Source organism: Chelonoidis abingdonii, chromosome 18 (assembly GCF_003597395.2).
Source record: "Chelonoidis abingdonii isolate Lonesome George chromosome 18, CheloAbing_2.0, whole genome shotgun sequence".
In the NCBI taxonomy this organism is placed as follows: Eukaryota; Metazoa; Chordata; order Testudines; family Testudinidae; genus Chelonoidis; species Chelonoidis abingdonii.
This window is the reverse complement of record NC_133786.1, coordinates 18,473,740-18,499,995: the sequence shown is the minus strand read 5'-3', so window position 1 is coordinate 18,499,995 and position 26,256 is coordinate 18,473,740. Positions and strand designations below refer to the sequence as shown.

The following is a 26,256-nucleotide window of genomic DNA, read 5'->3' as shown; positions in this document are numbered from 1 at the left end:
GGAGGAGGACAAGTCCCCAGCAGCAGGAATCAAGCCTCATGCTCACATGTTGTGTTCAGACCTCTGCACACAGGTCAAATAGACTTAAAGCAGGATTATGGAACTCAAAGCAGCACTGGGCTCAAGACAGATTGCTCTATCACAGGGACCCAGGGATTTGATGCCCATATCAACATGCGCTGCAGAGAGTTACAGCTGCAGCATAATGCTGTTCGAGAGCACGAGGGACCTGTTACCCCATTTAGCAGCACGACGAGATCTTTCTAGTGGCTCTTCTCCCTTTGACTCAGTTGCACAGCACAATAACCATTGCTTCCAACTCCTGAGCATCTTGCCAGAAACTGCCCACAGCACAAACAGCAGTGCTGTTAGATGGCTGATGGGGACCAGGTGGAGGAGGGAATATCTTTTACTGGGCCAACTTTTGTTGGGAAGAGATTGAGAGACACTTTCAAGCTACACAGAGCTCTTCTGCAGGGCTGGGGAAACTTATTCAGTGTCCCCCAGCTACATATGAGGTGGAACAGATCCTTTAGCGTAAGCAGATAACACATATTTCTCTCCCCAACAGAAGCTGGTCCAATAAAAGATGTTAGCTCACCACCTTGTGTCTCTAATATCCTGGGACCCACACGGCTACACCACCACTGCATACAGGGACCAGACTGACCCCAAGAAACTAAATCCTTCATTTCCCAGCTCCTCCTCTGCTATTGTTCCCGTGACCACTCAGAGCAGTGCAGTATCTCGATTAGAAGTGGCAGTGGTTGGGGCCATCACTGCAGAACAGTGAGGCACAAACAGAAGGGATTTGTCTAAGGTCACAGTGAGTCAAGACACAGCTGGGAACAGAATCCAGGAGTCCAGCCTGAGTCCTCCTTCTGCTGAAACCACTCGATACACTGTCCCTTGCAGAGACAAAACCAGGAGGCTCTGAGGTTTCACAGCCGCTGCTCAATGCTTTGCTGCTCCATAGTCACTCACTGCCTGCTTTCTGCTTCTACCGACAGCAGCACCAGGAGCGCAAAGACAGACAAGACCAAAGCAAAGGATACACTTTGGAATCCTTCCTGAAATTTTCCAGCCATTTCTTGTTGGCATCAATCATTCCCTGGACACTAGTACTGTCTGTCTCAGGGCCTCGGAACTGGGAACGCTGGAACAGGCGGATTTGCTCACTGTCAAGACAGAGAGAAAGAAAGGTATGGCAAGAAATGAGCCAACGGATTAGACTGAAACGGATGGGCGGCTGTGGAAATAGGCACAGCTTGATGCAACAAAAAGCAACCTCTTCTTGTCTCAGTGTCCTGCCCTCCGCTCCCCTGCCAGACTGGGAAGAAGTTTCAGCAGCCATCTAACTCAGCTGCTGCCATTCTCCTGGTCTCTCTAGCATCACAAAGCCTCTGATATTGGCAAGGACCCCTGCATCCCCAGCTAACTCCATAGGAGTCTTCATTTACCCCATTATCCACTGCTGACAGGCAGCAGCAGTACACTCTTCTTCAGGAAGAAAGGGGGTAGGCAGCTCCCCACTAGTCTCTGCCCCTTCAGAAAAATGCAGTGTTGTTGGGTAGCAAAAGTCCAGCAGAGTGAGAGACGCTAGGCTGAACTTCCACCTTCTCTAACTGGATTAAGATACATGGAAGTTGCAGAGAAATGGAAAGAAAAAGCTCAGGAAATTAAGTTCCTATCTCCCCAGAGGTGTTCCCCTCACTCCAGGTGCTGCTTCGCCAGGCACAAGTTCTATGGGCATGGGAAATGATTCTAAAAGGGACTGGACTGCTGTCAAGGTTCAGAAGAGCAGCTGTTCATCAAAGATGAAACACCAGCTCTGAGCCTGCTGTAACCCAGCCAGCAGAGAGCTGTGCTACTGGGGGGGTCCTGTGCCAGCCTGGAACTGCAGAATAGCAAGACTTCTGCAATGGACTAGACTTGGGGGTTGTACCCAGGAATCTCACCACATTTTACAGAGCAATCAGTTAGAATGAAACACAGTGATCACACAAGTGTCCACTTGCAAAATGGTGACTTAAAATCAAGCAGAGCCAAGCAGCTGCAGCCCTATTGGACAAGTTGCAGAAAGGCATTCTGGGAAAAGTTCCTGGGCAAGGGAGATTCTGCATACATGGGGGATCTCTACAAAAGAGGCCAGGGAATCACCAGAGAAGCTGCTCCTTGCACAGGGAGAGCTTTGTGGTCATGCCTATCACTACGGCACCACAGTGGGCACTGCACACCTGGCAAGAACTCAGCTGCAGCACTGCAGCTAAGAGCCTCTTTTATTAACAGAAGGATGTGTTGCCTGGGGAAACAGGTTCATCCCATGCTCTTTTCAAAAGGTATCAAAGGATCTTTTATTTCCACCTGGCCACTAGGATCTCAACAACTCAGCCAAAAAGACACTGTCGCCCTGAGTGCAGCAGCCCTTCCTAACCAGGCCTGCGCTGCAGCATTGATCATAGGCATGAAATCACACTTGATGTGGGAATGGAACCTATAATATTCTGGTCTTGAAACAAGAGTGCTATTGGCTGAGCCTTCCTGGGATCGCTATTGTAAAACTGGCAACTGAGTATTTAAAAGGGAACCTGGCTAATAACTTAAGCTCTGAATCTAACCTATTTGATGTAACAAGTAGGTCAGAACAAAATCATATCTGACCTAGAAATCACACCAACTTAAAAACAAACAGCCAGCCACATTCAAAAGACCAGGAACCTTACCCTGCAGGCAAATAACCTAGATTGCTGTCCAAAGGGGCGGGACTTCCACTGAGCAATGGGAACCCACCTGGAAGAGAGAGAAACATTCAATACAGATACAGAAACATACACTGCAGGAAAGGCTTCCATCTTCCTGGTCACTGTTCGCATTACAAGCACATTATCCCTGCATGGTGCAGTCACATGCTGAGGCTCGTTTGGACTGCGCTTGTGGGAAAGCTCACAGCAGGATCTTTTGGTGCTTTCCACTCTGTTTCCAATGGGAGGCAGGGAACAAGAAATGCGCAAATTCCCCCTCCAATTCCTGTTATTTATTCTAACCTTACATCCTCCTCATCTCTAACTTCTATTGGGATCCCCCCTCAGGAATGGGACATCCCTTATTTCCACTAAGGCCTGGTCTACACTGGGGAGGGGGAGGAATCGACCTAAGATACACAACTTCTGCTATGAGAATAGCATAGCTGAAGTCGACGTATCTTACGTAGACTTACCTCACGTCCTCACAGCGCGGGGTCGACTGCTGTCGCTCCCCCGTCGACTCCGCTTCCGCCTCTCGCTGCGGTGGAGTACAAGAGTCAACGGCAGAGCGATCAGCGATCAACTTATCGCGTCTACATTAGATGTGATAAATCAAAGCCCGATAGAGCGATCACTACCCGCCGTTCCAGCGGGTAGTGTAGACGTACCTTAAGGGGAAAGACTGAATAGGAACTACATGATTCTTGATAAGCCTTGATGCCTGAATTGTAATACTCTATGCTCCTGGTTGTTGCCATGTTCTGAACGTGCTTTACTTCTGTGTTGCAAGGACTGGCATTTCATTGCTAACACAGTCCAATGCCAAAATGTTCCAACACGTTGCCCAAAGTTAGACACCTCAATCCATGCTCAGGCATCTGGTATAATGGCCTAATTTTCCAAAAGAACCGAGCACTGTGGCTCCCATTAATTTTAACACTATCAGGGTAGTATCCACAGTCAAGAGATAACAAATGAACAAGACAAAGTTGTGGTAAACCTGGGTTATTTCTATGGCTCAGGGAACAGATGCAAAATCTGGGCAATCGGAATTTTGGGGGGAGAATAATCAGAATTTCAGAAAAACACAAGTACAGTTTCAGAGGACAGTTCTTAATTGTGGGTAATGAGAGTTTACCTATAGCACGAAGAGAACAAATTAAAAGCAGAAGGACAAAATTCTGCTCTCAGAGTCACATGCCTCGCCAGTAGACTTCAAAGCCCAAGGGCAGAACTCACTACAGACTCTTCTAGGGAAGAGCATCCTCATTGACAAGGAGGAGACTGGTATGCAACACAGGAGCCACTCCAGACAGGATACAAATCAGAATGGCTGATGGGAATACGCCACAGACAAGTATCACACAACCCAAGATGCAACTCCTCAGCCGCACAGATTGTGCCAGCGAGGCCCTGTCTGTGCTATGTTTAGAGTTTCATCTCTAACAAAAATAAGCACCATTCTCTCAAAAGAGCCTGAGTGTTTCCTTGCCCCCAAAAGCCAGAGAACAGGGTCTCACCCACCTGGAATCAACACATGAGCAGAGGGTCTGCCAGTGTCACAACCTCCAAACTCAGGGCCAGGCTAGGGAGGCAATTTTCACCCGTGAAATGAGGCCACATGGCACAAAAAATGTAAGTCAATAGGCCCCATACAAATGTTTGTCTTAAGGCCCCTGTCTTAAACAGAGAGCAAAGGGTTAAGGTTTCTTTTACCTGTAAAGGGTTAACAAAGGGAACCACACACCTGACCAGAGGACCAATCAGGAAACCGGATTTTTCAAAGCTCAGGGAGGGAATTTTGGGGGGGGTGTCTTTTGTCTGTGTTTTTCTGTTCTATGCTCTCTCGGCTATGAGAGTGATTTCTATGTCCAGGCTTCTCTAATCTTCTGTTTCCAAGTTGTAACTACAAAGGTAGAAAGACAGTAAGCTTCTATTGTTTTTTTTGTATTTATATGTGTGTAGTTTGCTGGAATGTTTTAAATTGTATATCTTTTTGGATAGGCTGTTTATTCATTTTTCTGTTAAGCAATTGACCCTGTATATTGTCAACCTTGATACAGAGACCAGTTCTATGTCTTTTTCTTTCTTTTTATATAAAGCTTTCTTTTTAAGACCTGTTTGATTTTTCCTAGTTAGAATCACCAGGGAACTGGTGGGAGGAAGAAACAGGGGGGAAGGGAAAATCTCTTTCAGAGTTGCAAAGCGTACCTTTGCAGGGACTCTGACTGAGGGGGAAAGAAACTTGATTCTCTTGTGTTGCATTTCAAGGACTTGAATGGGTATCTCCTAGTGTACCAGGGGGGGAAGCCGGGGAGGAAATAAAGGGAGACAAGGGAGGGGTTTATTTCCCTTTGTTGTAGACCGGAGCATCTGAGTCTTGGGGTCCCCAGGGAGGTTTGGGGAGACCAGAGGGCGCCAGAGACTGGAAATCTGGCTGGTGGCAGCGCTATCAGATCCAAGCTGGTAACTACGCTTGGAGGTTTCATGCAAGCACCCACATTTTGGACGCTAAGGTTCAGAATTGGGATTTATGCTTATGACAGCCCCTTAAGGCAGTTACCCATGTTTAAGACCTAATGAAGTCAATGAGACAGGCACGCACTGAAGAGCTCTCTTGAATCTGCACCCAACTGTCTAGGCAGAGGGAATATTGTTCCCTTAGGGCGTGTACACAGCAGGTCACGGACACTGATGTCAGCGGCTGGCCCACATCGAAGCAGACCACATCCGAAGAGGGCATATAAAACAGAATGACTAGCAAGAATTTTCAGAGTGAAAACAAACCTGACATTAATCTTGGGGCAGCCATGGTTTTGCTGGCTAAGGATTAGCAGGCCATGGGGCTGAGGATTTTGTCTTTGGTTAAAAGGTTCAAATGGGATACAAATAGAAAAGGAAAATTGGCTCTCCTAAGGACATTGTAAATTGGGAGCCGTGTATCATCTGTCTCAATGCCCCTGTCAGTGTGTTTCCAGCCAGGCAGCGCAAGCTAAAAGAAAGTTCCTCCTCTTCTTTTGCTGGCTCCTTTAATGACTGCTATTCTTGTGCAAATGTCAGAAGCTGAAGTGCTCTGGAAACGGTATAATGAGATCAGCTTTGCACTTCACTTCCTGGAATAAGCTGCTGCTATCTCCTCTTCTTTGCAAATCTGCCACGTGCCCAAGTCCAGGGAGTTACACACACCAGACTTTCCTCAGAAAGTCTGCTACCGAAGCCCATTGTCTATTAGGGACACAAAGTCACATTCATTTCATCTGTGATTTTCACTCTCACCTGTTGAGGTGAACGGCTGCCCCTAGCACAGACTAGTCAGCCACTAGCCCTGAGCTCAGACTAAAGAGAATCAGTGGAGCTTCTGCGCAAAAGAGCTTCCATCACATTGCAGGCAATTCATCAAGCCAGCACTTCAGGAGGAGTCATTCCCCTTCAGCGCAGATGCAGAGCCATGAGTAGGGAAGGAAGTAAACAGTCCTGCTCTCTATTACACCCTTGCCCTTGGCCAGTCTGGGTCTCTCCCCTGTCCCATCACACTAGCTTGGGCCCAGGTGTGGTTCCGGCCCTCCCTGAGTCAGGCTGCAGACCTTGTATTATGCCCATTGTATTAGCCCAGCCTGCTATAGGGAATGGAACTCTAGCTTCACTCCCCTGTGAGTATTTTTATACCCACTGTCCCTGAGCCATGTAAACTGCAGAGAGAAATTATCCCAGAATAGCCCACACTGGGCCATCTGTCCCAAAGTGCTCCACCAACCACACTGGACTGTCTTCTCTCAGCAGTGAGATCCAGCTACATCTGGAAGGGGGAGACAGAAGCCAGCATGCTGCACAACAGGGAGTGATCATGGGCAACTACTCCCGCACCTTCAAAACTGCCACCAGCACAGTCCCACAGGATTCACACCTGTCCCCATACTAGTCAACAGAGAGCCTCAGAGAGCTGGCAAGATCCCCCAGGCCGAAGTACTGGCAGAGTGCAGACAGCACACAACCCTACGTCTCCTTCATGCGTAATGTCAACTGCTCCACAAACAGCGAGCTGAATTCAACACCAGGCTACAGCTGAACCCAGACAAGACTGAGGTGATGCTGGTAAAAGAGTGAGTGCTTTAAAGAACTTGACTCGTCTGTAACATCTCTTACTGCCATTGGCACTTACCTGCAAATCGCTAGGTCAGTCAGCAGCCCTGCCCCCAGGGTGCTTCTGGATCCTTCGCTGCTACTGGTTGCTCTAAATAGGCCCCGGCCAGCCGACTGCACTCTGTGCTGTCAGAGGCAGCCCTGGCCATGCTGACCCATGTGCTCATGATCACCAGGCCTGGCCTTTGCAACTTGTATCTAGGAGCGAAGCTGCGTGCCCTGACAACTGGTACAAGGCACAGCAGCCCATCTGCTCTTGTCACAGACCACTGTGGACACGTTGCCCTGGTGTCCAGCTGAACAGAGTCCAGTTCAAGGCCTCTTTCCTGACATTCCAAGTATTCCATGGGATTGACTCTGGCTACCTGAGGCACAACTCTCCCTCTACAATCCCGGCCTCCCTGCAAGCTACATTCCCGCAGAACAAAGGAACTGTCAACCCCGGGGGAAGGCTCAGGATGCACGACAGCCTGTCACGGCAGCTGGACCAAGGTTATAAAACCCACTCCCAGTAGAGATAAGAGACCAGGTACTTCACGATACTCAGAACTGAAACGACACTCACATCTTTGACTTACCTTTCCCACAAGGTGCCATGCGCACACACTCAAAACCCATCATAATGACTCGGGCCATTTCTCCTACAGGTAGGGAAGGCAGAACTTTGTTTCTATCTTAAATACCTGGGGGAAGTGGAGATGCCAAGATTCTGCTGACATTATGGGATGGACCACTGCATCATTAACATCCATGCAATGCAGATGGGACCATGTTTTATTTTTAAATGAGCTCATTCATAACATGCCCACATAGGACGTTTCATCGGACTCAGTTCATCTACCTTGGGAGGATGAAGGGTGAGTCGAGTAGATTGTCCAGTGCCAGGGAGTGAGCGGAGACAGCTCACTCAGCTTGGTCAAATGGGGCGTGTGCCCTTACTGAGCAGTCCCACAGGACGGCACGTAAGAGGTACTTTGCTGCACCCTGGCATAGAAGTGACAGCACAAAATCAATGGCCATAGACATGAGGGATAAGCAAACCCGGAAGGAAGTGGAACTGCAGCAGACCCTTACCTGGGAAATACTTGCGCCATTTCTCTGCCAGTATGTCGTCCACTGACTGACCAGCCGTGGAAGAGGGGCTGGGATTCAAACCGGTACTCCATGCCCACTGGTTAACCATAGGGATCCCAGCAGGTGGCACAATGGGGCCAGCAGCCTGGGTTCTTGCCAAAGAGGTGTACGTGGAAAGAGGAACCCCATCACTGGGCAGAGCAGGCATTGGCACCTGCACAGGAGCGAAGAGCGGAGGCTGCCGATGGTTCAAAGAGCCCAGGGTGCTGAGAACCCCATTCAGCTCAGCCGTGATGTGCTGCAGAGTGCTGGTCAAGTGCTGGATCTTGTCAAGCTGAGGGAACTGGACATCTGGTTTCAAGTCAACTAGTCAAAGAAAGAAATACCCAGATCACCAGAGGGATCAGATTTAAAGGAGACCTTGAGTCTATCCCCACAGGCAGCACCATTCTCAACATCTCCCCACCAAGAGCAACTTATCCTCCCATGCACCCCTTCTCCATGCTCCACAGAGGCTGAACTTTGTACATTCAGCTAAGCGAGTGAGGCAGACTGGTCGCAGAGACAACGGGGCAGTTCAGTTCCACGTCGATGAGCATGGAACTTTGGTTAGAAGGCTGGTCAGGTGTAGTGTGGAGGAGGGGAAGTGAGATGAAAAGGGACAGGATCCCGGAAATTCCAAGGATTAGACTGGGATGGGGAAAGGAGGATACGAAGGGACACCAAGCACCGGGATTGCAAAGCTGAAATACGGCTTTCAGCACAAGCCCTGATTTGCAGTGTAAGTGGGCTTCTGTCCTTCCTGCCCACTACAAGGTTTGAGTGGGGCCAGTGCAGCGAGTGAACTTCCACTGGGCTCCGCAACAGCCACTCATCTGTAGAGCGTGGATTTCCCTTGCAAATGGCTAGCTCTTTGCAGAACAGCACAAAGCCTGCTCACTACATTGAAATGTACAAGAACTCTGAAATACTAGAACAGCAGGAGCTTGATATGTTTCAATAATCAAACCGTGCACAAACTGAGCAGGGAGTCAGAGTGGACGGACTGCACTCCACAGGCTCATGCACGTCACAAAGAAACCTGGCGCCGTGGGAAGGTTAGAGGACCATGGACATTTTATCAGTAGCAGAACCTTCTTTCTAGGGAGGGAGAAGGTCCTAAAACTTCTTGGATTCTTACTGATAGTTCAATTTTTTTATTTTTTTTTTAAATGAGGGTAAAGTTGTAGCCATCAGGCTAGTCAGCATCTCTGGAAAAAGCACAGTCCTTCTACCCATTTACTGCGCGCACTGCTATTCACACACACTGCTCTAATCACAACCCCAACTGGAGCAAGACACAAGGAATTGCAACAGCCTCTCTTGCCAAGGAGAGGAAAGAACTGGACTGACGGACACCAGGAAGTAGGGCAAGCGAAAACAAGATGCGGCAGAGACCAGGAACACCACAGCGGGAGGGGTGTGGTGATGCAGAATGTCAAACACTAGGTACAATGCACAAAGCTCTGAAATGCGGCCCCTTACCTTTGTGCTGAGGTACATCTGTGCTGCTCAGGCTGTGTGTGTCTTCAGAATCACTAAGGTCAAAGGTTACCACCTTTTTACATGCAGCACCCTTCAGTGTATCTTCGTCAGAAAGCTGCTCAAGAGAAGGAAACATTTACAGTGGAGGAAAATAAAACAACAGTCTTCTACACACTTCTGTCCCTTGGGAAACCAAATCAAGTCTAAAGCTTCTAAAGGTGACTCCAAGCTGGATACTCCGTAATTGCTCTGCACAGGCCGCACTGGTGCTCTCGCGCTGGAGTGTTATGAACCAGGTGAAGATAGCAATACAACTGTGGTTCCCAGCTCTTGGGTCAGCGAAGGCTGGGAGTGTTGCAAAGGAAGATGTCTCAGTCTACAGAGGGGGCGGGCTAGGTTGGGGACTGCACATTACAATTTCTGCAGTGACTCCCTGGAGTCAGAAACCATAAGGCTCAGCACGAGGTGAATAGGCAGGGAGGTGTCTCTCCATTAAGAGCTTGAGTTTCAAAGATGCTGTGCTCTTCCGTCTCCCACTGATCCTGGGCCTATGGAACTCACCCAAGTCACTGACTGAGCTGGGAACATTGTCCAGGAGCGCTGGCCCTCAGACACTTCCCTTAGCCAGGAGGCCATCCTAGATGCTAACAGTACTCACTAGCCAATGTGTCCTCCACTTCGGAAGACCCCAATAACCAAGGATTTTTCCTGCTTACTTACCATAGACACCCCGTAGTCACACAATTAAATGGTGAGCAGGTACCATGCAAGCCGAGGGAATGTACAGTATCTGTAATCTCACCCATGTAGACAGTTAATAGAACCACTGTTTAACCAGCACAAAAGTTGGATTTTTCTGCTTTTTAGTGCATCAGAGATAGCACTGACTCACTTCGAGCCTCATGGGCTAATTCTGAAGGAAGAATTGTTCATTCTGCTGTAACAACCGTGCTTTTCCCACTCAACTTCTGAACTAAAAACAGGAGCCTGCCTGGCAAGTGGCTCACGTCAGAGCTCTCCATCCCCCAACCCCTCCTGGCTACTCAGCTAGTGAATCGTGGATTCTTTGCAGTTTGGTTTGTAGTTCCTTGCAAACCTGTGACCAGCCTCCTCTCCCCACTGTGCTCACACACAAGTAAAAGACGCCAGCCAGCTCTCAAAGCAATCCAGCTCCAGCCAACAACCCTCAGCCTTCAACTAAATGCCCTTCGCTGGAACTGAAATCCCTGTGAAGTCTCTGCCCCAGGGAGTGAATCTGGCTCTCTCTGGACGCCGTTCTGTGGGCGTGTGGCTGGTTAATGCTAAGCGATTGTGATGCTGGCAGTTACCTCCTCCAGCAGCGAAGACTCCAGTTGGCTCAGCTTCTCTTCCTTCTTCTTCAGCAGCACATGTCCTTTCCGCATGGCCGACTTCATCTTGTCCAGCTGCTCTGACTCCTGCAGTGGAGCAAGCGCCCAGCCAGGGAGGAAAATTAAATCAGAGCCTTAGGAAATCGGTTTTTCTGATTTGGATTTTTAATCATTTAAATCATTTTAACCCAGCACAGAAGATGGTGATCCTGGAGTCACAACACAGCCCAAACCCCAAACAGAATAGGAGGGAAGCGTGCGGGAAACTCTTACGCTTCACAACAAAAGGAAGTTACAGCTCCCAACCTGCCCTTTTCACAAGGCCAACTGCTTTGGTGCTGCATTTTCAGCCACCCACTTGTTCTCATTGGACATCCCAAGGCAGCCTGTGAATAACAGCTGAGGTGCTAACCACCCTGGTATCCCGACCAAATTACAGTCTGAGTAATTACATCCTACACTCCCTAACTTCCAGTCACACTGGACAGAGGATTCTTCTTGACTTCCTGTTCCAAATGTTGTGGAGGGATGCTGAGCACTGCGGAGCAGCCTGCAAGCATCACACCAGAGGCCATGGCGTGATCCCTGTGTACAGTCTGGGTATGAGCTCATTTAGCAAAGGCTTCAGGATCCATCCACAAAGAAGTGTAAAATAATTGCAAAAACTACAGCTACAGAACTGCGGGCAATAGAATTACCGTGAGTTGCTCATCCCTTCCTTTGCAATTTGCAGAAGATTCTGTGATGTGGCAACACTCCAGAGGATCTGTCATTTTACAGAATGTCCAAAAAGTCATGTATTTCATCCATTTCAGAATAAAAAGAGAGATCGGTTTTCAACGAGCTAGTTTCTCAGGTGATAAAAGTACCACACTGCATATTCTAGCAGAGGCTCAAGGGGCTTTACAAACTTGAGTGAATTTATCTCTACGGCCACCCTGAGAGGGGACAATTTTAATCCTTGTCACTCAGATGAGGAAGATGATGTGCATAGTTTAATAATAACTCTCGGTGCCCATCTGGAGACACACAGGGGCTGATTTCCAGCAGGACAAGCACCTCCAGCATCAAGTGCAGTTGTGGGTGCTTGACATCCTTGAGAAAAGTCAGGTCCTGCCTGTCTGAAGTTGGACTCCCAAACTCAGGGCCACTCTCAAAAACCAAAGGCACACAGAAGTTTGTAGCAGAGACAAGAACACGCTTTGTAACTGGACTCCCACTCCTAGGCCAGAACCACAATGCCACCTGAGTCTCAGAACACAGGAGTGCCAACTCACCTCCTCCAAGTTCCGACGCACGTCCTCCAGGAGCTGAGAGCTATCTGGATCCTGCACCGCGTCCTGTGCCTGCCGCATGTTGTGACGCCACTGCTGCTTTGCAGCTTTCAGTGCAGTGTGCCTTTTCCTCATGGAGCGAGTCTGACGCACCAGGAACTCCTTGGCATTCTTTATGGAGACTCCTTCTGCAGAAATGAAGTGTCTGACACTGCAGGAAGGAATTGAGGAAGAGAACTTTTAAATGCCATTATCCTGGAAATACGTCAGTGCTGCTCTCTGACGTCAGGAATTTCCCAGTGGTTTTGGAGGCTGGTTTTCCACCTCACTTGCATAAACTGGGCAAGTATGATAAAACCCCTCAGCGCTAACAGGGGTGCTTCTCCTGTACAATGTAGGCCTCGGAGATAGAGTAAAGAAGCATGCCAGCCCCTTTCTGTAGCTGCAACAGCCTTGTATACCAGCCACGATCTGCATCCACTAGCGGCTACACTATTCCAGGTGCTACAACCCATCAAGTCGTGATGCTCTGTGGCAGAGGGGAGCACTGCACTAGCCCTTGTTCTCTTGGCCTGTGCATTCCACACCGCACCTCTGACAATACCTTCTCCTTAGGCAGCACGTCATCAATATGGTACATTTTCACACAACCGCACGGACAACAGTTTTCAAAGTGGCCAGTGTGCTGATGCTTACTTATCGAATTGAAGGTCACTATCCTCATTGCTGTGCGAGGTTAAGGAAGCAGGCTCTCTGGAGGAGTGCTAGAGGTTTAAACATTTCAAAATCAATTACTATGCGAATGAAGGAAGAATCTCATAAGCCCAGGCGAACAAAAGTATAGAGCGTGAATGACAGCAACATGGAAACTGCCCTAGGAATAGCCCAGTTCAGAGGACTGTTTCTCTATGGAAACACTTTAAAAAACAAAGATCTCCTTCCCTGCCGAAGAGCTGCTTTCTTCCCCAAGCTCCCCGGACCAGTGTTGTACAAGAGCATCCCAAACCTCCCCAACCAATGTGTAACAGCGGTAACAAAACCAAAGCAACACATTGCTTTTGTTTTCTGAAGCACAAAACCCCTGCAAATAATGTCAGCACAGAGGAGTAAATTAGGGGTTCAGATCTGCTCCTCTGGGGGCTGGGAATCGGGGGGAGGGAATGGAACGGAACTGTAAGGCTCTGGAAAGCGGTGTTTCTATGCAACACTTTACTGCTTTGAAGTGACACAAGTGATACAGTAAAGCCCTTGTCCACATCAAAATGAGAAACAACAAATCCAGTCCCAGGTATCTCACTGCCCTACTGGAAAGGCTCAGGGAATCCTCTGCCTGCTTAAACACACGCAACTATGAGAATCGCAGAAGCAGATATTGTTACTGGGTACTCAGTATGAGCACCTTATAGCAGACGCCTATAGCACAGAAGACCTCAGGGGAGCCTAGGACCAGCAGTAACCATCTTGGAAATGCAAGGATCTAGTGCAGGGCTCGGCAACCTTTCAGAAGTGCTGTGCCGAGTCTTCATTTATTCACTCTAATTTAAGGTTTTGCGTGCCAGTAATACATTTTAATGTTTTTAGAAGGTCTCTTTCCATAAGTCTATAATATATAACTAAACTATTGTTGTATGTAAAGTAAATAAGGTTTTTAAAATGTTTAAGAAGCTTCATTTAAATTTAAATTAAAATGCAGAGCCCCCCGGACCGGTGGCCAGGACCCGGGCAGTGTGAGTGACACTGAAAATCAGCTCACGTGCCACATTCGGCACGCGTGCCATAGGTTGCCTACCCCTGATCTAGTGGGACAAGTGGCCTTTGGAAGATGCTCTCTGATTACATTCCCTGAGGTATATATACGAGATGACGAAAGCGCCAGAGAAATGAACATACAGACTAACACCACCGAGCATGGTGGTGGCTTCTCCCATTCAGGAACCCAAAACGCTGTACAATCATTAAAATGACGGAGCAGTGAGCTGCCTGCCGGAATGGAACAGATCTTCGGCAGAGCCAGAAATAGGATCCCAGGCTCCTGGCTGCCTGTCCTGTGGCCCGGGCCACTAGACTTTGCTTCCGTTAGTTTAATCAAACAAATAACCCTTCCCACTTGCAACAATAAGCACCCACCTCTGCATCTCTGAGCCGGAGCAGGCAGCAAAGAACCTAGGCAGGATTTTCAAAGGGACCTAAGGGAGTTACGTGCACCGTCCCGCTAATTTGGGAGCCTTTGAAAGGCACAAACACACACCAGCCTCCATGGGGAGCTCAAATGCGCAGGCTTTAACTCACAGCTTGAAGCGTGTCTCTCAGGTCCGCAAGGTGGAGCTCAGCTTCCCTTCTGGGAGATGCCATGCTGTCTTCAGCTACCAGCTCCTTCAGGGTCTCCTGTTTGCTCTGGACTGCAGCCTCTAGTTCACTGCCACAGAAGACGTCCACAATGTGCGGTGGAGGGGGAGAGACATGCCATCAACACACAGAACAGACAGGGACAGAGCCATGCTACTCACAAGAATTCACAACACTCTGCAGAAGTCAGATCTCCCTGAACTCCTCAAACTGGCTCCTGCCCACAGCTCCCAAAGGGAAAATTCCAGGGACTTCGTGCTTTGCAAATCCAGGCTATTAGGAAGGGTGACTGGGTATAAGGCTGAGGGTAGCCAAGACACTGCCTCCTGCTGTAAACACAGGGTCCTACAGCTACATGCTGAGAAGCATCACTGGCTAAGCTACTGAACTGGTGTCCAACAAAGTAAATATCAGGTCTCCACTAATGTTTTAATGTAACAAAGCTCACTGGCTACTTGGGACAACGTTGGTTTATGCCAACGTACACCCTTAAAACAGGAACAAGGAAGTATGCCCCACAGACGTCTCAGGAAGGTCTTTCCTAGAATCTGTCAGTCACCCAAGGTTCAAAGCATTTATGAACATTTCCTCGTAAGCCAGCTGTGAGGAAGACGAATGTTAAATACATGTTTCAGAGGGTGAACCTGAGGCCCACAGCGGTTAAATGACTTAAGCCAAACTTGCACAGCGAGTCACAGCAGCGCTGGGAACAGAAAGCAGGAGTTCTATCCCCCAGCCCCCGGCTAACATCTAGCAACACTCATAATTCTGGCATGAATCTGAAGCACCAGCATTTAAGAAGGTCAGCGGCACAGGGTGGGGTGGGTGTGTAAATCTGAGCATCAGAGAACATCTCTAGGACACCCACCTGATCCGTCTCTGCAGCCTCTGGCTTCGGGTCTGCAGCAGATCCACTTGGGACTCCAGCTCAGCTTTCTGGTCTTGAAGCTCCTCCAGAGTCCTGCGCAACTGGTGGATGGATTTCATGAGGTCAGCATGCTCTTTCCTAGACTCCTCTAGGCAGAGCTGAGCAGCCAAAGCAGCTTCCTGGAAATGAAATTGAAATCGCCCTCAATTCCCCAGCACTGAAATACAAGCACACACCATGCCAGAGACTTGAGTGCTGCATGCAGTGCTTGCAAGACAATGGAAGTTAAGTGTGCACAACACAGTCTTCAAACCTGTGTTTTTGTGTGGTATTTGTCCCTGCTTTTATGTACCCAGAAATGGTCCTGACCCAGAATCCTCAGGTCTGAACAGCCATGAGCTTGCTGGGAAATCTGGTTATGTCTACTACATACAACACTTGGATGCTGTTGGCAGCGAGATGGAGGATTCAGGGGAATTTACCAACCTGGCAGCAGTAGTTCAGCAGCCTGGATTCCTGCAGCTGTCATGCCCATACTCATCCTTCTCCCTTACGGCCAGTCAGGAGCAGCCCTATGTTTTTGGCTGCCCCAAGCATGGCAGTCAGGTGGCCTTCGGTCCGCTGGCCACACAGATTCAGCGGCTTTTCTGTGAGCGATCTTCTGGTCCCGTGCCTTCGGCGGGCCCACTGCCGAATTGGCGCTGAAGCCGCAGGACCGGCAGACCTCTCGCAGGCATGCCACCAAAGGCTACCTGGCTGCCACCCTCACAACGACTGCCAGGCCGCCCCCCGTGGCTTGCTGCCCCAGGCACGCGCTTGCTGCGCCAGTGCCTGGAGCCGCCCCTGCTCCCAGTGCACTGTAGCCGCCCCTGCTCCCAGTGCACTGTAGCCATCTCCTGGCATTGCAGGAGGAGCGGAAAGGCCCAGCCACGGACTCTGTTCCCCGTTTTGGAACACGGGATGGGGAGGAGCCTGAACAGCTCACACTTACACCGACCTGTTGGTTTCTATCCATTGGAGGCATTTTCCTCATCTGCCTGTGATGCCTGTCCCCTCTTGTGTCACATGCTTAATGCATCCTCCCAAGAGATGGCCTGACTGGTGTCTGCTCCTCCATGAGTGAAATATAGCACTACAGATGGAAGAGCTCAACCATGTCCCATCTAGTCCTCCTCCTACGCAGGGGTTAGCAGACAATGCCCCCTGCAGCACAGTGCTCCCATCACTCCCAGGAGGAAGCAGCCATCTGCTAAATCTCAATGTTAGGAAGCTTTCCTCAATATCTGGTGCATTTACTTCTGTCCAGATCTACCCCATTACTCCTTGTCTATGTTCCTCTGCCCACTCTAAGCGCCTGTCTCCCTCCCTGCTGCGCATGCCCTTCACAGCACAGCAGGCAGGTAGGTTACAGTAGTACTCCAGGAGCCATTTCCATGGTGCACAACCACTCGATTTTGCTTAACTCCTGCCCATAAGCCTGCAATAACATCAAAGCCCACACTGGAGTTGCAGCACCATCACCCCTACATAACAACTGGAATGCCCATCACCAGCAGGCAAAGCCTGGCAGACAGCAGGACATGCCTAGCCCTTTCTGGGAACGTGCAGACAAAAAGAGTCAAAGTGTTTCACAGGAGTGTCCAAGCTATTCCACAGGCAGTTCCTCAGCTTGGCTCTGGAGACTTCTAGCCCCAATTCAAGCTAGCCCGTCACACTGCATGGTGCCATCAGCCAGCCTCTTGGCCTCATCCCACTGTGAAAGCTGGCTAACCCCCCTTAATAAATTACAAGCAGCCAGTGGGGGGGGGGGTGAGGTGAGTACTGCTCATGGACACAGTAGCCTGAACTTTTGCACTCTCTCTTTTCCTCTACCTCAAAACAGGAAAATCCTGCTCCAAACCAGTCAGTACTACCCAAATAACAGGAGCATAAAATTTTACACTTACCAATCAAGTATTAACACATAAGGGTCTTTGTCTAAATGTGTATAAAAAGTTTATAAAATCTGTGTAAAACAAAGTCTTTTGTACCAAGGTACAGCCTCTCCTTTTTTCTGCAAAATAAAAGCATTTTTCCTTATCCCTGTTAATTGGCTCTCAGCTAGGCAGACCCAATATTTCAGTAACACCACCCACCCATGGGAAGTTCTACAATTAACAGAGTGGTTAGAGGCTAGAGTTTTCACAACCCAGTGAGATTAAAAAGCAGCAGATGCCATAGTTAGCCTCCTGGTTCCTGGCAAGCAGCACGTGGGCCCAGATAAGCAAACCCTGTTCTCCATAAAGCAGAGCCGTGTGCAGTAACCTCTTCCTTTGCACCATGATGAAATGCACTCCCAGTCTGCCAACAAGACAGCCCTCTTCTCTGAAGCAGAATTGCAAGGAGGATGTTCAGATCTAGGACTCAAGAGTTATTCCTGAGCTTATGTTTTTAAAGCCACTGTGCTGATGTGCTCTAGTGTATCAGGAATACAAGGAATGATGGGACAGCAGCTCCTCCCGAGAGCTGGAGCATGCATACATACATTTCTCTGCAGCTCAGTTTGTTTCTCTTCGTCCAGAAGCTGCTGCCTTTTCTTTCTCATGGCCTCTTCCTGTATAGAGAAGTGAAGAGCAAACCAGTGAATGTTGGAGCATCATGACACAAGGCACAGAAGGAAGTCGACTCTCTAACACTGTTGGTCTTGGGGTCAAGTCTAGGCATGACAGCCCCAGCTTTCAAGGCCACTGGGAAATACTTCAGCAACGTTTCCACTTTTTCACTGATCTCTCCCGATTCATTTTGGCCCTTCCCCAGAATTTTGAATGTGAAATTAACAGGGCTGTTTGGGTAGCTCCCTCCTTTTTGTGCTTGGCCCCATGACACGAACTATGCTGCATGGCACGGAGAGCAGGGCTGGCTAATCAATGCAAGCCCTTCAGAATATCCCAATGCTCCATTTTCCTAGGACTTCAGCAAGCATGGAGCCTGAAATGTGCTGTTGCTTGTGGGAAGAGCAGACTGCCCTGCTCAGCTACACGGACATGCAAGAATTCCCCACAGTGTAGCATCTTACTGTCCTGCAGCCACAGCAGCTTTCAACCTCCAGCGTTGCTCAGTTCCCTTCCTTTCCCAAGCATCCTCTCTCAAATGCTGTTTATCAAAGCAAGAGATAATAGAAACAGACATATACACAGAGCCAGAGATTTCTGCCAGCTCAACGGGAATATCTCACTCACTCACATATTTTGCTTTCCAAAAGCTAGAAATCGGAGTCATAGAATATCAGGGTTGAAAGGAACCTCAGGAGCTCATCTAGTCCCACCCCCTGCTCAAAGCAGGGCCAATCCCCAGCTAAATCACTTACTAGCTTTGCCATGCAGTAAAGGAGGGGAATTAATAGGACATGGTCTGAAATGAAAAGTGACCCTGAGAATTATGTCCTTCCATGACACCAGGCTTTCCACGGCCCCTTACCCTATACAAGTATTCCCCCAAAGCAAAGCAGAACGCCCAGGGCACTGGCTCTTATAATGAGGGGTGCGATACATGTAGGCTCGGATTTCCAGGGGCATTCAGCACTGGCCCAGTTCTGCTCCCAAGTTCTCCCTGTGACTTTAACAGGTGCAGTTAGGCCCACTGACCACTCTCCCCACCCCGCCCCAAGGAATAGGAGGAAGATGAGGAGTGCCAATTAGGACTGACTCACCTGGTGATTCAGCTGAGCACATCTGGCCCTGGCATCTGTTGCTAGTATTTCGAGTTCCATTTCCAACTCCTGGAGTTTTCGTTCCTGTGCAGAACAAGGAGGAGCCAGACATGAGGGGTTTGCAGAACCAAACTTCACCACAAGATAGAACAGCAACGATCTCTGAAAACCGCACCTTATGAAACGCTAGTCTCTTGAGAGCAGTGCGCACACTCATGGAGCAAGAGACCATGGTCTATTCCATAGCTATGCTAGAAACGGAAGTTAGCACTCACCTTCGCCTTGTGGCTCTGCCGCAAGTCACTAAGCTGCTCATCCTGCTGCTTCTGCAAAGCCCTCAGCTCCCCGTCATGGAGCTGTCTCAGGCGCTCCAGCTCCCCTTTCAGCTCCTCGAGCTTCTTGGCTCTTTGCTTTCTCTCCTCCCAGGTGCAAAACCAAGAAAGAAGAGCAAGCAAAGTTGTAGCGATCTATAGCAACATCACATGCATGTGCGCTCTCTCCCCCACCATCCCCACAGACATGGAGACATTGTCTCTCCCTGAGTGGACAGGCAACCCACCAGATAGGAACAGAATCTCTTACAGGCAAGGCAACACTAAAAGAAACAGGCCAGAGAAAGAGGGCCTAGGGGGCACACCGTTCTACACATGCCCATTTGTGATTCTGTAATCAGAAACTGGGGACATACAGATATTCAAGGCCAAGTTTTCTGATGAAGGCACAACAGATGCATCTGCAAATAACTGAGCACTTGTTTCTTGTGCAAAAATCCATGTGTGCATGCACAAGGAGGCGCACCCATGCTGGCAGGTCAGCCGGGAGACTTTCCTTCAGAGCCTTGCCCTAGACTCATTCCGGGTTGTGATACTTCTGCTCAATGGATAGCGTGGCCATCTACCATCTGGCATGGTTCCAGCCCTTAGACTTGCTGTATAAGGGGTGGATCTGGACCGTCACTATGGGACTGCTGGTGAACTATTTCTAGGACAATGAGCCAATTACTAAGGACATCTACTGACTTTTGGCTCTCAGCAGCATTACCTCCTCCTCGTACTGCTCCTGAATCCTCGCCAGGACTTCCTTATGCTCTTCTTTCATCCTCTCCATTTTCCGGTCATGGTCCCTCTCCACTTCCTGGCGTTTCTCTTTCATGAGCTCACTGAGCTGCAGTGGTCACAGATGCAGACTGCATTACACCACGGTAAGGCACAATGATTCCCCCAAAAGCAGCAACTCCCAACATGCACTGTTGCTCCAGCAATGCTGAAGCATCTCGGTGCTGAGATTAGGGCAGCCTCGGTACACTCATTGTCCGGCTGGTGGTGCAGGGATAAGCATAGAGGTAAGAAACTCAGTCTGCAGGTGGTATCTGATCTATGGCATCCCTCTCCACCACGAGACAGGGAGGCTTTAAACTAAGCTCTCACAACCACAGCTAAGCATGCATATGGGGGGGATGAGGAGGAGCACAAGGGGGCAATCTACCTCCAAGGCTGTTGCACAAAAATAATCACCTCTCGCTCGAACTCTGCTACTCGATACATTTTTTGCTGCACTTTTTGCTCCGCTCTTTCCAATTCCTCACGCAGCTGGGCCTCCTCACTCCTCTGGGCCTCTGCTATTTGCTTCCGGAGGCTGCAAACGGCCTGCCACAAAAGAAACCATGGAATCATTTGGGCCTTCCCCACTGTACGCAGCATGGCAAAAATCCATGTCCTCAGGCTCGCCTCTCCCTGACTGGAGCATGCCCAAGTGCTGAGCGAGAGAAGAATCACCTTTAGGAGGTGAAAAAAAACTGACGTAAAATGCACCAATGACATTTAAGGAAGCTATTTAGTGCAGAATTATTACAGATTTATTACAAGTTTTAGGAAAATTAGCGTTTACCTTTTGGTGTTTCTCCTCTGCTGTAGATTTTAGCTCCTGGAGCTCAGCTGCAAACTGCTTCTCTAGCACTTCTGCAGCCTGCAGAAGAGTCAACACAAAGTCCTGTTTGAAAACCCCCATTTCATGTGAAGGTAATGTACAAATGTCCCGTTTCAATCAGCGATTTACACATAACCTTTGAGAAAGCGCAAGGCTCATACCTTTCCCAATCTGAGCTGCACTCGAGGTATCTGGAGTGTCCTGAATTTACTGCCACCAATGAGACACACTATTGGAATAGCGCATTGGCTACATGGGACTAGTTTTTTGGTTTTTTTTAAAAAGAAAAACAAAAACCAAACCCTATGGGGACCATAACAGAGTTTCCAACATCCCTCCGGTGGCCTGAGGCACTCCGCCTCAGTTTCCCTTCTCACACAGCATTCCTCAATAACTCACAATAACACTCCAATAGTAATTAAAAAAACTCCCTTTCTGAGGTCCAATTTATTTAGGCCTTACACACATTAATACTGCACACCAGTGCTGCTCCTGGCAGATGCTTCCTCAAGCTACCTACAGCTTCCCAGTCTTCTGCCCTACTGGGCCTCCTAGCTCTCTGCCACTGCTTCCACTAGCCATTTCCTGCTCCCTTTGGCTCCCTCTAGAGCTGCCCCCTATCAGGCCCCATCAAGGCTGTTAATGAGCACAGGTGGACTGGACCAGTTCCTTAATAGAGAGCCTATCACAGTAGCACCCTTAATTGCAAGGGCTGCCTGAGCCTTCTAGGGGACAGATACAGGGAAGTCAGTATCCAGACCCGGGGAAAATGGCTTGGTTTGGCCAGACGAGGGCTTATTGACAAGTAGCAGACACAGGCCAGAACCTTGCAGGACCTGGACGGATGCGTATCCCCAGTTTGATAGCAAACCATTGGTAACTACTCTGAGTACAGTCTTCCAACTAGCTGTGCACCCACCTTCCAGTAGTTTCACACAGACCACATTTCCCTCGTTTGTTTATGAGGATGTCATATGGGACTGTGTCAAAAGCCTCACTAAAAAGATACAAGTGTAAGTGGAGATCTGTTATTTAGAATCGAAGCTACCAGAGATGGGAAGAGACTTACTAGGTCAGGCCTAGTCCTGCCAATACCACCACGTATTAACATCCAGAGGGTTTCCACCCACTTCTTTCAAGACTGTTCCAGTCAGAGATGTCTCACCATTACTCAGCTTGTGCGCTGTGCAGGCTACGCGTTATCCCACTACTTCCAGTTATACTGCTTGGAGCTCACGAGCATGCTTAGTGCATCACAGAACGCACAAGAGATTCCTGACACCCCTAACCAATTCCTCTCCGCCAGCCTACACCCTGCGGCTACTCAAACAGCTCTCACGGGCACAGTTAGCCTTCACCTGGCCCAGCTGCAGGCAAGGGTTACATGAGATCTGCCCAAGCCAGCACGCGTCTCTTACCAAACACAAAGAACAGTGTGAGTCTTGAAACCAGGGAGTCTTTGAGATTGCAATGTGGTGTATCTGCCCCAAGGACCATGCATTTGGTAGCAAACCATTAGAAGCATCTCCATTATGTTCCCCAGTACTTTGCCCAATGCTCAGGCAGGTGCTATTTGATTTCTTGGGATTGGTAGTACAATACAAGCCTTCTCAGTTCTGACTCTGCCCGGTAAAAATGCAAGTTTCACCTCTTTTCTCTCTCTTTCTAATCTCTCCTTTAACTCATTCAGGACTCGCTCCTTCTCCTGTTCCAGCTCTGCCGCTTCTCTCTGCTGTGCTTCCTCAACTTCTACCTTCAGCATCTCCAAAACACGCTTCTTCCTCTTCTCCAAGCTCTCCCTCTCCACCTTCTGCAAGGACTCCCACTCCTCTCTCAGCTTTTGCAATGCAGCCTCTTGCTCGGCCCTGGTAGATTTGTGATAAGGGGTAAAAAGACACAGGTAAGTAGGACAGTCATATTGCAATACTGCATTTCGTTTAGCAACCAAGCTTGCAATAGGAATACATGGTACAAGTGTGAATTGCAAGCTTAAAGACACGAACAAAAGCAAACTCCAGTTTTCAAACATGAGTCAAGTAAAGTATTACCTAGAATATATGCCTTGGGAATGGGTAATTAGGCAGCCTGGCAAACAACAAAAGGCAGCTATTAGAAGTCTACATTTTGTGTTTCTCTCTCTCTCTCTGTATATTTATAAAAAGTAGAGATGAAAATTATGCTCATTTTTTTCCTGTTCCTGCCCTTGCCTGTCTCCCCCAACTCTCATTAGTCTTGATGCCCCTTAAAGAGCCAGAAGAGGTCTACTCAATCCAACCATCTCCTCAAGCATCCTAATCACAAGGGACAGTGCAACTCACTTGTTGGGGGGGTTCATTCACAGCCCCCAAGTCATTAAAAGAGATGTCTATATGTGGGGGAAAGGGCATGGGAAAAGCAGCAGCAGTGAGTCTCAGAGTCTGTGCCAACTGAGTCAGGCTATGCTTTGTGGCTGAAAACAGCATTGTAGACCTTCAAGTTCAGGCTGCAGTCCGGGCTCTGAGACCCTCTGCCACATGGCTTTTTTTCTTTTTTTGGCTATGTAGACACACACAGAGGGGCTGAGCAGCCCAAAGGGAAATCAGAAGATATACATTACAAAGACATCCTCTTATATGATGTTGCTATATCTCATTTCCATGCCCACTGACCTCTTTTGCTTTAGAAAGTACAAGAGTCACCAAGAAAGCTGGCCAGTTTTGTCATACATAAACAGATACATTTACCTCAATGTTTGCAGTGTTATGAATATTCTCCAATACTATAAGGAAACTCTGTCAATACCGAGATTAAACCACCTGGTTAGCCAGGGCATCATCTACAGTAACTTCACATTTGTAAGCATGGCCACTCTGCTGCCTGATAGCAGGCAGAGTTTCTATTTACAGAGAGCAAGGGGAAGGCTCACACCCACAGCTTTACACAGCTTGCACTGAAATTTTCACCTTATTTTCTCCTTTTCTGTCTCGGTCTCTGAGCTGATCTGGGCTCGCAGCTTGGAGAGCTTCTCGACCTCTTCCTCTCTCATCCGCAGCTCTTCCTCCTCAGAAGCTTTCGCCAGCTCCTTTTTAAGAGACCTGAGTGACCAGAAGAAAGAAGAGAGATTCAGAGGTTTTAACAACTTGAACCAGCTTCCTTCTGAGACCCACAGATCAGATGCTGGTTCCCGTAGGCGTTATCAGCCTGTCTGAAGCTTTCCCCAGAATTCGGGTCCTATTTATTGTCACTATGGATTCAAATTTGGCTCCTCAGCACAAAAGAACCTTGGAGGGTTCAAAGCTCTGCAGCACTCTTTCAAAACAGTCACTCTAAAGAATCCAAGGCCAAGGAATGGGGTAGAGTGTCCCTGGATTCTGACAGGAAATTACTGCGACAGAGTTTGTTTCAATAAAGTCACGTAGTGCTGTGAAAGCTGAAAATGAAAAGATGTCCTCAGATGGCTGGCTGGATCCATTAGCAGCAATTTGGGCTTTGTGTTCTCACAACAAACTCTTTTCATGCTGCTTCCAGGCACCCTTTCTACTTGTTTTGTTCCTTTGCTTCTCCCCATTTCCTCTGGGTGCTCCATCTTCCACTCCTCCAACAACAAATTATTAAACAATCAATGTGTGAGCACCTCGAGGATAATAGGGTTACAAGGAATAGCCAGCATGGATTTGTCAAGAACTAATAGTGCCAGACCAACCTACTTTCCTTCTTTGACAGTTAGTTGCGTAGTGAATGGCGGGGGTGGGGGGGTAGTAGATGTGATATTTTGATTTTGGTAAGGGTTTTGACACAGTCCTGTGCGATAGTCTCATATGCAAACTAAGGAAACATGGTCTAGGTGAAATTACTAAGGTGGGTGCAAGACTGGTTGAAAGACTGTACTTCAAGAGTAGTTACCTCTGGTTTGCTGTCAAACTGGAGGGTGTAGCTAGAGGTGTTCCACAGGGGTCAGTACTGGGTCCACTAATCACTATTTTCACTAATGACTTGGATAATGGAGGGGAGAGTACGCTTATAAAATTTATGGATGACACCAAGCTGGGAGGGCTTTCAAGCACTTTCGGGGGCCGGAGTAGAATTCCAAAACAACGCTGACAATTTGGAGACTCGGGGTGCGTCTACACTATGAAATTAGGTCAAATGTATAGAAGACTTTTTTTAAAAATCGTTTTTATACAGTCCCCACACAAAATGCTCTAAGTGCATTAAGTCGGTGGACTGCGTCCACAGTACCGAGCTAGCATCGACTTCCGAAGCGTTGCACTATGGGTAGCTGTGAGTAGCTACCCCACAGTTCCCACAGTCTCCGCTGCCCAGTGGGATTCTGGGTAGAAATCCCAATGCCTGATGGGGCAAAAACAGTGTCGGGGTGGTTCTGGGGACATGTCGTCAGGCCCCCCTCTTCCTCCTCCCTCCGTGAAAGCAACGGCAGACAATTGTTCCACACCTTTTTTCCTGGGTTACCCGAGCAGATACCATACCACGGGAAGCATGGAGCCCACTCAGCTCACCATCACCATACGTCTCCTAGGTGGTGGCAGATGTGGGACTGCATGGCTACACAGCAGCAGCTCATTGCCTTTTGGCAGCAGACGGTGCATTACGATTGGTAGCCATCATCGTCATATTCCTAGGTGCTCTTTTCACCGACATCGGTGAGATCGGTCAGGGGCGCCTGGGCAGACATGGGAGTGACTCAGCCAGGTCACTGCCATCTTCTGCCGAGCACTCAGGAGATGACGATGGCTAGCAATCGTACTGCACCGTCTTCTGGTGAGCAGCCAGGAGATGATGATGGCTAGCTATCATAATGCAGCATCTTTTGCCGAGCACCCAGGAGAGGATGATGGCCTGCAGTCGCACCGTCTGCTGCCAGCCTAAGATGTAAAAGATAGATGGATCAAAACAAGAAATTGACCCGATTTGTTTCGTGAAATCAACGGCCTGCTAAACCCAGGGTTTTGAGTTCAATCCTTGATGGGGACATTGTGTGTGACAGTTGTTTGCGTTTCTTCTTGATGCAAAGCCACCCCTTTTGTTGATTTTAATTCCCTGTAAGCCGTGTTGTCAGTCGCCCCTCCCTCCGTCAGAGCAACTGCAGACAATTGTTTCGCACAAACCAGGTGAGGGCGCGACAGCAGCGCGGTGACGGGAGGGGCATGGTCACAGACTTCTCACAAGTACGTGCCGGGCAATGTGCCCTGGGCAATGTGCGCATCATGCTGATGAGCTCTGCATGAGCTCTGCAATCACGCTGGCCAAACAGGAAATGAAATTCAAAAGTTCACGGGCCTCTTCCTGTCTACATGGCCAGTGCATCTGAGTTGAGAACGCTGTC

The 26,256-nt window shown here is 48.8% G+C and overlaps 1 protein-coding gene across 2 annotated transcripts in view; it reads right to left on the bottom strand.

Moving 5' to 3' along the window:
- LOC116834159 (centrosomal protein of 164 kDa) overlaps nucleotides 1-26,256 on the bottom strand; it is a 90,421-nt gene that overhangs the window by 22,272 nt on the left and 41,893 nt on the right. For both annotated transcript variants that reach the window (XM_075073427.1, XM_075073428.1), the window contains 15 exons: nucleotides 23,876-24,007; nucleotides 22,582-22,798; nucleotides 20,895-20,972; nucleotides 20,522-20,653; nucleotides 20,049-20,171; nucleotides 19,283-19,426; nucleotides 19,008-19,091; nucleotides 17,844-17,912; nucleotides 15,320-15,498; nucleotides 14,395-14,521; nucleotides 12,802-12,869; nucleotides 12,109-12,316; nucleotides 10,811-10,918; nucleotides 9,483-9,597; nucleotides 7,959-8,324 (listed from right to left, as the gene is read on the bottom strand). In XM_075073427.1, the coding sequence (XP_074929528.1) occupies nucleotides 7,959-8,324; nucleotides 9,483-9,597; nucleotides 10,811-10,918; nucleotides 12,109-12,316; nucleotides 12,802-12,869; nucleotides 14,395-14,521; nucleotides 15,320-15,498; nucleotides 17,844-17,912; nucleotides 19,008-19,091; nucleotides 19,283-19,426; nucleotides 20,049-20,171; nucleotides 20,522-20,653; nucleotides 20,895-20,972; nucleotides 22,582-22,798; nucleotides 23,876-24,007 (2,150 nt within the window). The remainder of the gene's footprint in view (nucleotides 1-7,958; nucleotides 8,325-9,482; nucleotides 9,598-10,810; nucleotides 10,919-12,108; nucleotides 12,317-12,801; nucleotides 12,870-14,394; nucleotides 14,522-15,319; nucleotides 15,499-17,843; nucleotides 17,913-19,007; nucleotides 19,092-19,282; nucleotides 19,427-20,048; nucleotides 20,172-20,521; nucleotides 20,654-20,894; nucleotides 20,973-22,581; nucleotides 22,799-23,875; nucleotides 24,008-26,256) is intronic.